This window comes from Capra hircus, chromosome 3, assembly GCF_001704415.2.
Source record: "Capra hircus breed San Clemente chromosome 3, ASM170441v1, whole genome shotgun sequence".
Classification (NCBI taxonomy): domain Eukaryota; kingdom Metazoa; phylum Chordata; class Mammalia; order Artiodactyla; family Bovidae; genus Capra; species Capra hircus.
In genome coordinates this window covers 1,520,678-1,533,320 of record NC_030810.1, presented here as the reverse complement: position 1 = coordinate 1,533,320, position 12,643 = coordinate 1,520,678, and the positions used below count along the sequence as shown (strand labels likewise).

Genomic DNA, 12,643 nt, shown 5'->3' with positions numbered 1-12,643 from the left:
CTCTCCAGGTGATGCTGGTGCTGTAGGAGTAACAAGTTTACCTGGAGGACTCAAGCATAGTTAATACAAATGGAGGCTTACAGACATCCGTAGACATTTTGCTTTATCTGGGAAGGTACATCTCAGGCTCAGCTCACAAGTAGGTCTACTGAAGCAGCAACCATAGGCCCATTGAATCATTTCAATAAGCCAAGGCAATGTGTGAGTTTGTTTTCTCAGAAACCAAGCTTGGTTTCTGAGGTAGACATGTCAATCCCTACTCATGGGCTTCCTCAGACATCCTAGAGGTCACCGTTGTGATGATCAAAGGCCCCTGAGGTGGACAAACTGTCCTGGAAACAGAACAGAAACCCCAGGGGACATAGAAACAAGACAGCCAGCCTGGGGTTGTGGGGAGAAGATGGTCACTGTGGTCACAGTGAATCTGTTGTGTGCATGGCCAGGGAGGGAACAGAATGGACAGCAAAAGCTTGGCCGTGATGAATGCGATTGTTTGCACAGGACAGAGGTGGGAGGCAAGGCTGGGTGGCCATGGAGTGTAAGGCAGACCACCAACTCTGCTCTTAGCACCAGCTTCAAACACATATTATACTGAACCCTGCCTGAGCATCCAGGTCAGACCGCCCCCTCTGCCATCACGTGAGAGCTGGAGTCAGGTCTGCCAGAAGAGGAAAACTGAACAAGCTACACGGTCATCTACCTTCTGTTTTGTTGGAAAGAATGAACGCTCTCAGACCACCTTCTAAGAAAACTTAGGGTTGAGGGAACTTCAGGGTCATCAACCCTCTATAGGCACCACTGACCACCCATCCTCTGCCCACACACCCCCAGCCCCAGGCCAGCACTGTGGTGCTGCAGATATGACCTCTGGAAAACACAAAAGAGCTCTAAAATCGACGTCCACCCTCTTACTAATCCTTTCTGTCTTCCTAGGAGGCACTGTGGCTCAGATCCACCTTGCTTCACCACTCCTTCTCATTTAGGACGGATCTTCCCCCAACCATTCCTCTGACCATCACAGAGCTGGTTCCCATGTCCCACGTGAGTGTAGTGCTCAGCTCTGCTCAGGACAGAGCAGGGAGTGCTAGGCTGAGACAGGCACAGGAAGAGGTGCCTTATGGGAGATGCAAAGGGCGCAGATGTGGCTGTGTCGAAAGTGGCAATGTCAGTCACTGAGTCGTGCCCGACTCTTTGTGACCCCAGAGACTGTAGCCCGCCAGGCTCCTCTGTCCATGGAATTCTCCAGGCAAGAATGCTGGAGTGGGGAGCCATGCCCTTCTCTGGGGGATCTTCCCAACCCAGGGATTGAACCTGATATGCTTGTAGAGTAGCCTGGAGATAGAACTGTCATTGAGAAACATCCTGATGGCACAAAGTGTTTAACACTTTCTGAAATTAAAAAAAATGAGTTAAAAAAAGGAAAGTGAAGTTGCTCAGTCATGTCTGACTCTTCGCGACCCCATGGACTATAGCCTACCAGGCTCCTCCATCCATAGGATTTTCCAGGCAAGAGTACTGGAGTCGGTTGCCATTTCCTTCAGGGGCAAAAATGCAGGATAAGATACCAGAGAAGGTTCAGAAAAGGCACAGCTCCGGATCAAACCCATGGGAAGGGAGAACGTGTCCTTTAAAGCAAGGACAAGGAGATGGAAGCCATTCTTGCAGAGTAGACTCTCAGCTTGACATGAGCCCTGGAACCATCTCAGAGCAAACACTCAGACTCTCCCACAGAGTGAGTGTTTCCAGCTTACTTTGTTGCTGTTTAGTGGCTTGGTTGTGTCCGACTCTTTGTGACCCCATGACTGTAAATCTCCAAGCTCCTCTGTCCATGAGTATTCCCAGCCAAGAATACTGGTGTGGGTGGCCATTTCTTCTCCAGGGGATCTTCCAACCCAGGGATTCAACCCGAGTCTCCCGCATTGCAGGCAGAGTCTTTACCTCTCAGCCACCAAGGAAGCCCTCCAAGCACACTTAAATATTAGTAAATCAGAGGAAATGTTTGCCATTTCAGGTCAGTCTGAGCTCATCAGGAGATGAACAGGGCAGCTGGTGGCCTGTTGGTCAGTGGGCTGTAAGGCCTTGAAGGGTTTCTGTTTTCCAAGAAATTGTTCCCTTTTGACTGTGACCTTCTCCCTCTCACTACAGCTCACCTGCTCTCTGCTGTCTGCTGCTTGTTGCTCAGCTGAGAGCCATGTCACTCCAAGGCGATGGAAACCTCTCAATGATGTATTTGCAGGAGTTTGTGCTGGATGGATTTGAGGGTGGTCCGCAGACCCAGGCCCTGCTCTTTGCTCTGTTCCTGGCCCTGTACGTGGTGGCCGTCCTGGGGAGCCTCACCATGATTGTGGTCATCACCCTGGATGCCCGTCTGCACTCCCCGATGTGCTTCTTCCTCAAGAACCTCTCCTTTGTGGACCTGTGTTACTCATCTGTCATCACCCCCAAGGCCCTGGCCAACTTCCTGTCCTCCTCCAAGCTCATCACCTTTGAGGGATGTGTCACTCAATTTTTCTTTTTCGCCCTACTGGGCACCACAGAGGCATTTCTCCTGGCCGTGATGGCCTATGACCGCTTCGTGGCCATCTGCAGCCCCCTGCGCTACCCCATCACCATGCACCCCTTGGTCTGTGCGCGCCTGGTGCTAGGCTCCTACTGCGGGGGCTGCCTCAACTCCATCCTGCAGGCCAGCTTCACATTCAGCCTCCCGTTCTGCAGCTCCAACCATGTCGACCACTTCTTCTGTGATGTGCCGCCTCTGCTCAAGCTTGCCTGTGCTGACACTACCATCAATGAGCTGGTCATGTTTGGCCTCTGTGGCTTCTTCATCGTGGGCACCACCCTTGTGGTCCTCGTCTCCTATGGCTACATCACAGTGACCATCCTGAGGATGCGCTCAGGAGGAGGGAGGCACAAGCTCTTCTCCACCTGCGGCTCCCACATGACAGCCGTGTCCCTCTTTTATGGGACCCTTTTTGTCATGTATGCCCAGCCGGGAGCTGTGGCGTCCATGGAGCAGGGCAAGGTGGTCTCCATCTTCTACACCCTGGTCATCCCAATGCTCAACCCCCTCATCTACAGCCTGAGAAACAAGGACGTGAAGGATGCCCTGTGGAGACTGGGACAGAGACACTCAGCCACGTGACAAAGGGTGGCCAGAGAGACAGTGTCCTGAGAACAGGACAAGATGCCTTCTTGGACGGGACTGGGTTTGGTTTGAGAAGTTCATCCCCTATTTATCTAATTCACCCTTTCATCCAGTGTAGCATTCTACTCTTTATGAAGCACATGATGCTCCACAAACTGCAAGTGTGAGAAATAAAGACAGATAAGGCGTCTTCATTCCCACTAGAGAACTAATGACCCATGTTACCCAAGACCTTAATTTTGAAATCTCCATAACACAGTGCGCAGAGTGATTAGCAGAGAGTGTTTGAAACAGCATGCATGTCCCAAGTTCAACTTCCTCTGGTGAAGGTATTAAATGACACAAACTCTGATACCTCTCTTTCCCCTTCATTTCTAATCTAGTTAAATATGTGCTCAGCAGTCTCTGTGGACCGCCTAGAAGAGGGGCCCGAGGACACTCAGCCTTGCCCGTTCTTGGTGATGGCCTGGGTCACCAGAGCCAGTCAAGAGTTAGGAAGACCAGGCTTCCCCTCAACCCTGCATGTGGCTGCTCTCCCTCCTCTGCCTCTGTTCACGGGTGCTGCCACCCAACAAGGCAGCAGGGAGCACCTTCAGAAGCTCCTAGTGCTCCCTGTCCTGGGTTCTCCCCTCAGACAGAGGCTGGGAGCCCTAGGGAGTCAGCGTGGATACCCAAACTCCAGCTGCCACTTTCTGCCACCCAGCCTGGCAGGTGACACTTTCCCATTTGTGATCATTCATCAGCACAGACATCTCTGGATAAGGACAAAGGTCCTGGTAGCTGCAGCAGGGAGCAGGGGAGGAAAGGGAAGGTACACTTTCCTGTAGAGAGCATAGCCCCTTGCTCTCTGTCTCCCACACTCCCTGGGAGTCTGGCCCCTTAACCTTGAGCCACATGTTCAGAGCTTCATCATCATGCTCCACGGAACTCAACACATGGTCTGGACTCAAAACCCAGTGGCCTCCTTAAGGTGTCTTCTTTTGGAAGGGTCATCCGCTCCCATGGCCACTACCAGGAGGCTCTCCTCTGGACACAAGGGTGGTCTGTCCCTAGTAGGGTCAGTGGGTATGGGCCCTGCCTCTTGATCACAGCTCTCCATCTTCTCTTTTTGCTCAGGAGGACCGTGGGGAGGGGCTCACACCCCGTCATCAGGCTGCCGCTCACCGTTGCTCAGTTGGGACCTACTCAGAGGCCTCTACCCGATTCTTGTCCCCATTGTCTCATATTTGGGCTCCAAACTTAATTCTAAGTCTTCCATAGATTACCATATTCTCTTGATATAATGCTGCAATTCTTTGAAAACTTCCCCCATTTTTCAGCAGCAAAATGACATGGTTTATGATTGTTTCATGCTGTATTATTCAATCTCCTAGCTTCCTTTCTTCCTCTTTCGTCTCCTCTCTCCTCCTCCTTTCCTCCCTCTTTCTTTCTTCCTTCTTTCTTTTTATTTCCTTTCTTTCTAATCTCTCTCTTTCCCTCGCCTATCTCTCTCTTTCATTTTATTGTTTTCCATTCCATGAAATTTCAGAAGAGTTATCTTGGGTCTTCTACCATCTTGATTTAAATTTCTAAAGGAGATAGAAAAGTGCAATCTTTTTACACAAGTGTATATTTCTCATCATACGTGTTGAGAGTATGTTGCAGGTTATGTTGCAGGTTAACAGTGCAGGTTAATGGTGCCAACAGTATAATGTCAGTGGTTCTTAGTACAGCAACATTAATTTTCACCTTCAAATAAATCAGGAAAGCACGTTAAATATTAGATGAAATAGAAATTGCCCTATACTGTGGAAGAAAATTATTTTTAAAACCCTGTAAGTTGGGTTTACTTATGTGAACCTATGTTTCATACTGCAGTGAAGGGAATTATACAATGTTAGAAGTAGTTTCTTTTTTGGTTCATCCTATATAATGCTTTGCAAGCTGCTGACACATACTTGGTTCTTTGTTCACATCTAATGCTGGTGTATAAATTGAGCTCAGTGTTAAGTAGACATTGAACTCCAAAATATACATGTTACAGCTCTAGTTTGCTTATTGTGTTTCAGTGGAAAATAAACACATCACATTTCAACACAAAACACGTTGTAGTTTTGATGCTGATCCTATAGTAAAGTTTAGAAGTTTCTACCTATTAATGTAAAAATCAATTGTTGTAACTAATTTTGAGTGTAGTTCAGTAGTGTTAGCATACTCACCTCACTGTGTATCAGATCTCCAGAACTTCATCATCTTGCAAACCTGGAACTCCATCCCCCTAAATAATAACTCACTGTTTCCCCCTTACCTTCACCACTGGCAGTCACCATTCTATCTTCTGTCTCCACACATGTGACTTCTTTAGATGGCCCAGATAAGTAAAGCATACAATATTTGTCTTTTTGTGTCTGGTCGTTTCATTTAACATAGAATCCTCAAGGTTTACCCATGTTGCAGCATGTGACAGCATTTCTATCATTTTCAGGGCTGAATAGTAATCCATCACATGTGTATACAACTTTTTGCTTATCCCTTCATCCGCCTAGGAAACACATTGGTTGCCTCCACATTTTGGTTATGTTGAAAAACATGCTATGGAAATGGGCATGCAAATATCTCAGAAAGACTGCCTTTTTTCCTTCTTTTCTTTCTTTTAGTATATCTTCAGATGTTTTGTTGTATCATGTGGTTATCTTTTCTCATTTTGAGGGAAATCTTATATGACTTCTAAGTGGATGTATCATTTTGCTTCCTTCCAACAGTGCAAAACTGTTCCATTTTATCCACATAATAGTTAATATGTGTTCTTTTCTCTTTCACTTGAGCCATCATAAATGGTGGTGAAGTATTATCTCTGTTGCTTTTATTTCCCTACCAGTTAGAGATTTTGAGCATTTTCTCATGTTTAATGGCAATCTATAGATCATCTTTTAGAGAAATAGCTTTAAGTATTAAGGTTGGTGCAAAAGTAATTGTGGTTTTGCATTGCTGAACTTGCCATTTTATATTGGAATACATTCTTAAATAAATATGGTTATATTATACATCATTTCAATGCATACTTCTCACTTTATATTTTTTGCTAATGTCATTACTTGCTGTGTATTTTATATTTATTTTAGACTAGAGAAATGATGTTAGACAAAAAGTAAATCTGAGTGATTTTCTTATTCGAGTTCAAAATGGATAGTAAAGCAGCAGAGACAGCTCGCAACATCAATGACGCATTTGGCCCAGGAATTGCTAATGAACATACAGTACAGTGGGGGGTCAAGAAGTTTTGCAAAAGAGATGGGAGCCTTGACGTTGAGGGGGATGGTGGCTGGCCATCCAAAGACGACAACAACCAATTGAGAGGACCATCAAAGCTTATCCCATTACAACTGCACAAGAAGTTGCTGGAGAACTCATTGTCGACCATTCTGTGGACATTTGGCATTTGAAGCAAATTGGAAAGATAAAAAAGCTCAGTCATGAGCTGATTGCAAATCAAAAAAAATCCTTGTTTTGAAATGTCATCTTCTTTTATTCTACGCAACAACAAAAAACTATTTCTTGATCAGATTGTGACTTGTGGGAGCGTGTGGAGAAAGTAAGATGGAAACATACATTACCACATGTAAAATAGGTAGCCAGTGGGAATTTGCTGTATGACTCAAGGAACTCTAACCAGGACTAGGTAACAACCTAGCGAAAGGTTGCTGCTATGAGTGAATGACGCTGGGATTATTGGCTTCTGGAAGAGAGAAATTCAGTGTGGGGCCAGTGACAAGGCTTCATTGATCAGAGCTTTTGTGTAACAAAGTTTTATTAAAGTATAAGAGAGATAGAGAAAGCTTCTTGCCAGGAGCCAGCAAGAGGAACTCTGCCCTTGGCAAAGGTCATGAGGAAGGAGACTCGGCATATGCAAAGGCAGGATCAAGCCTCAGGAAACCCCCTGTTCCTGAGCATCTACCCCCAAAACCAGAGTCTGTTTTATGTTCTCACCTATACCTCTGTCTTTATGGGGGGCTCTCCCCCATCACCATTTCTCTCGGAGAAGGAGTTAACTTGCAGCTCCAGTTAATAAAAATTCCTGGGTGTGACAAGAGTGTTTCAACCTACAAACTCCTCTGAAGGTTCTCTAGCCTGCCTGAGTGGGTTCGTCCAGCCACATGTGATTGTTTACAGCCTCCCAACCGTGAGAGGCACGAGATGATTTAAAACTTTCTAAATACAGACTCTTTTGAAAAGTTAGAAAATTATTAGTATAGTATAGTGGGTTGATTAGGAATTATATTGGTGAAGGGTTTTTCATTTATTGTGCCAATAATTACTACTAATTTCCTGCCCTGGGTGTGACAAGAGTGTCTCTGCTGACAAACTAGCTTGTGTGACAGGATTATCCATACTCCTGCCAAACACATGATTGTTTACTACCTCTCAACCATAAACAGCACGGAGAGTTTGGAGTATTTTGAAAGTCTTAATTAGCATAGGGCTCTTCTCATTGTTGAGTCAATGATTGCTGCCAGGCCTCCATATCCTTAGGCACCTGGGAATATATTAATCAATGTATTGGGAATATAGAAAAGGAAATATAGTAGTTTTTGATGTTAGCAATACTAGACTTTTTGAGATAATGAATTTTCTCTTTTGTTATAGATCACTATACTTTGTTATAAATCACTGTGTCCTTGCTATGTAAAAATGTAACTTTATCACTATCTTAAGACTAAATAGATCTTAAGGGGAATACTGGTGAAGGGTTTTTTTGTTGAGCCAATATTTGCTGCTAAATCTCCATATTCCCTGCCCTTATAATGAATATAACTAGCATATAGGAAAAATAAGTATTAATATTTAAGATTAATGTTAAACCTTAGGCTAAGTAAGTTCCTTTCTTGATTGTAACCCACTACACCCTCACCCTATAGGAATGCAACTTTATCTGCTACCTTCAGAGGGTGGCGCCTGGTTTAAGAAAAAACACCCTTGGAAAAATGTCAGCAGGCCTCATAGCCAGAAGATGATGTAAAACCCATAAGACCTTTGTATAATTTTATATGAAGTACCTGATTGTGACAAGGGTCAGGTCTGCTGACCCCCGCGTGACTCTGTATTCATCCTTATGTATAACAAAAGGTATATAAACAAACCTGAAAAATAAAGAAATTGGATCAGTTTTTGGAAAGACTGATTCCCCTGTGTCGTTTTCTTCCCTTCTGGCTGAATTCCCATCTGGTACGTGGGTACTCACCAAGCCTACTAATTTTGCCTGGGCTTCTAAGATCTGACAGGGGAGGCCTCAGTGCCTCCTCTCTTTCGGGAGAACGGAAAGACACCTGTGGCCTACGTAGGTGGTGATAGGTATTTCACATAAACCAAGTTATTCAGCCTCCTTTTCTCCACTAATTTTCCTACTACACTATCCGTTTCTAATCTCTCTATATATCTGTAATTAAATAAGTTTTTTCCTAGGACGTCTACTCCATCTCCCCTTCGAATTACCCTGGATCCACTGGGGCTGGACCCCGGCAGCTTCTGACTGACATCAGAAGGAGACAGAAAGAGTGGCCCCTTGCTAGTTTTTAGCAAGGAGCTATATACCTATTGCTGCTAAATCACTTCAGTCGTGTCTGACTCTGTGCAACCCCATAGATAGCAGCCCACCAGGCTCCCCTATTCCTGGGATTCTCCAGGCAAGAACACGGGATTGGGTTGCCATTTCCTTCTCCAGTGCGTGAAAGTGAAGATGCTCAGTCGTGTCCGACTTAGTGACCCCATGGACTGCAGCCTACCAGGCTTCTCTGTCCATGGGATTCTCCAGGCAAGAGTACTGGAGTGGGGTGAGAGAAAGGAAATGCCTCAAAACTTAGAGTTGCACCAGAGCCCTCATTCACAACATGCATTTTGAAACAGCATTGGCAGGTGAGTCATCCTGGGCCATAAAACAATTGACATGAATCTTGAAGAAAGGCAGATTTCCAAGCAAATACATAGTTCATTAACATAACTTAAGAAAGACATCTCCGTGAGAAAAACGCATTGGTTAGCTCAAGGTTTGAGATAAAGTTCAGTTCAGTCAGAACCAGGTGCTGTCACGACAACACAGAAAAGTAAAAAAATGTCATGGTCCAGGCATGGGTTGGAAAAGAATTTCCAAACATGAGACAGAATGAGAGGGAAATAAAGTTTATTAGAGTGGGAGATGTTGTTAGAACAGCAGGCCATCTCAAGGGAGATCCAACATTGAACAGGGGTCCTTAATCCGCTTTTATACCCTGGGTATAGGGAGTGGGATTGGGGGTCTTGTGGGTCATTTGCTGATTGGATGAGGCACGCATACTGGGTGGGGGGAAGAGTAAGACAAATACCTTCTCCCTGTGTGGGGTAGGAAGGGAGACAGGTTATACTGCTCAGGAGGACCTGAAATCCTTTAATAGTTACAAAATGGAGGAGGGAAGGATGATAAGGGTCTGGTTTTTCCATTCCTGCATTCCAAGAGCCTCTTTGGTCTTATCTGCCCTTTAGTCCTTGGGTCACCACAGAAACCTTCTTTTAATTTTGCATAGAGAAGGGAAAAAAAGTCTGACACTTTTAACTTGTTTCCTCCTCTTGGGGACCCCTAGACTTCCTGCCTGTTACCCTCTCACTAGAAGGGTGGGATGAGGAGGGAAGTAGGAGGGATGTTCAAGGGGGAGGGGACATGGGTAAACCTATGGCTGATTCATGTTGATGTTTTCTAGAAACTAACACGATACTGTAAAGCAGTTATCCTTCAATTAAAAATAAATAAATTCTGAAAAAAGATGGTGATATGCGATGAAAGATAGATTTTATACAACAACCAGCGACAACTGGCTTAGTGGTTGAACCGAGAAGAGCTCCAAAGCACTTCTGAAGCCAAACTTGCACCAAAAAAAGGTCACGACCACTCTTTGTTGGTTTACTGCCCATCGGATCTACTAAAGCTTTCTGAATCCCGGCAAAATCATTACATCTGAGAAGTATGCTCAGCAAACTGATAGATAACACTGAAAACTGTAATGCCTACAACCAGCATTGGTCAACAGAATGGGCCCAACTCTTCTCCAGGACAATGCCTGACCACATGTCACACAACCAGTGCACCAAAAGTTGAACCCACTGGGCTATGAAGTTTTGCTTCATCTGCCATGTTCACCTGCCCTCTCACCAGTTTACTGATTCTTCAATCATTTCAACCACTTTTTGCAAGGAAAATGCTTCCACAACCAGCAGGAGGCAGAAAATGCTTTTTTCCAAGATCTTGTTGAATCCTAAAGCATGGATTTTTATGCTACTGAATAAAGTTAACTTATTTCACAAGGGCAAAAATGTGTTGACTGTAAAGGTGGCTATTTTGATTAATAAAGGTGTGTTTGAGCCCAGTTATGTGATTTAAAATTTACAAGCCAAAACCACAATGACTTTTTCACCAAACTAAATAATATGAAAATTTTAAAGTAGGTTATCAGTTTGTTTAATTGTAATAATTCCTTATATATTCTGAATATTAAACTCTTATCAGACATAACATTTGCAAATATTTTTCCCATCCCACAGGTTGCCTTTCCACACTTTTATTTAAGTCTTTAATGCACACATTTTTAATTTTGATGGCATCCCATGTATCTATTTTTACTTTTGTTTCAAATGCTTTTGGTGTCATATCCAAGAAACCATTGCAAAATTTAAGTTCATTAAGCTTTACTTCAGAGAAGGCAATGGCACCCTACTCCAGTACTCTTGCCTGGCAAATCTCATGGATGGAGGAGCCTGGTAGGCTGCAGTCCATGGGGTCGCTAGGAGTCGGACACAGCTGAGCGACTTTGCTTTCAATTTTCACTTTCATGCATTGGAGAAGGAAATGGCAACCCACTCCAGTGTTCTTGCCTGGAGAATCCCAGGGATGAGGGAGCCTCTGGGCTGCCGTCTATGGGGTCACACAGAGTCGGACACGACTGCAGCAACTTAGCAGCAGCAGCAGCAAGCTTTACTTAGGAGTTTAAGAGATTTAGGTCATACATTTAGGATTTTAATCCATTTTAAGTTAGTTTTTGTTCATGATGCAAGGTTAAGTGACTGAACAGCCAGTTTCCCAAAGCCATTTGTTGAAAGGGCTGTCTTTTCCCCAGTGAGATGTCTTGGCACCCTTGTTTTCAATCACGTGATTATATCCACGAAGGCTCATTTCTGGGCTCTCTGTTCTGCACCACTGTTCTACAAGTCTGTCTTTGTGCCAGTACCACGCTGTTTTGATTCCTGTAGATTTGTAATATGTTTTCAGATTTAGAAGTCTGAGATGTCCAACTTTGTCTTCAAGATTGTTTTAGTTATCTGGTCTTTCTTGAGAATCCATATGAAATTTTTTTTTAATTTTAAAATCTTTAATTCTTACATGCGCTTTTCATTTTCTGCAGAAAATAAAGTTGTGATTTCGATAAGGATTACATTGAATCTTAGATCACAGTAGGTGATATTGCCAGCTTCCAACTCATCCACATAGGATATCTTTCTTTTTTTAATTACTTGTAATTTCTTTCAACTATGGTTTCTAGCTTTATATTTATCTTTTTGGTTGAGTCCTTAGTAGTTTTTTTTTTTTTTCCTTCTGTAAATAAGTTCACTTTATTGACTCCTTTCACATAGTTCATTGACTGTGCATAGTAATGCTGCTGATTTTAATGTGTTAATTTTGTATATTGACAATTTGCTGAATTTGCTATTTATAATAGATTTTTAATGAATTTTTAGGGTTTTGTATATATAAGCTGGAATCAAGATTGCTGGGAGACATATCAACAACCTCAGATATGGGGCGGTCCTAAGATAGCGGAGGAATAGGATGGGGAGACCACTTTCTCCCCCACAAATTCATCAAAAGAACATTTCAATGCTGAGTAAATTCCACAATACAACTTCTGAATGCCAGCAGAGGACATCAGGCACCCAGAAAAGCAGCTCATTGTCTTTGAAAACAGGTAGGAAAAAATATAAAAGACAAAAAAAGAGACAAAAGAGGTAGGGAGGGAGCTCCATCCAGGGAAAGGAGTCTTAAAAAGAGAGAAGTTTCCAAACACCAGGAAACACTCTCACTGCTGAGTCTGTGGTGAGCCTTGGAAGCACAGAGGGCAACATAACAGGGAGGAAAAATAAATAAATAATTAATACCCACAGATTACAAGCCCAACGGTAACTCCCTCAGTGGAGAAGCTGCACAGACGCCTGCATCCACCACTAGCAAGTGGGGGCTGGGCAGGGAGGCAAGGGCTACATTGCATTTTAAGGATCGGGCCCGAATGCCCCGAGTGTAACCAGGGTGAACTAACTTGGGCTAGCAAACCAGACTGTGGGACAGCTACCACGCAAAAAGCTCTAACATAAGACACCGCCAGGGCTGCGCACAGAACAAAGGATGGAACAGAATTAGCCGGCTGCAGACCATCCGCCTCCGATGACAGGCAGCCAGAGCTGGAAGGGCCGGAAGGGGGCAATCGCAGCCCCAGAGAGACATTA

At 44.2% G+C, this 12,643-nt stretch overlaps 1 protein-coding gene across 1 annotated transcript; it reads left to right on the top strand.

Moving 5' to 3' along the window:
* LOC102191600 (olfactory receptor 12-like) lies at positions 2,192–3,142 on the top strand. Its single transcript, XM_005701279.2, has one exon. It carries the CDS (start codon positions 2,192–2,194, stop codon positions 3,140–3,142), a length of 951 nt encoding a protein of 316 aa, XP_005701336.2.

Excerpts from the sequence above, each read along its gene's own strand:
- LOC102191600 (XM_005701279.2), top strand. The coding sequence starts at position 2,192 with ATGTCACTCCAAGGCGATGGAAACCTCTCAATGATGTATTTGCAGGAG.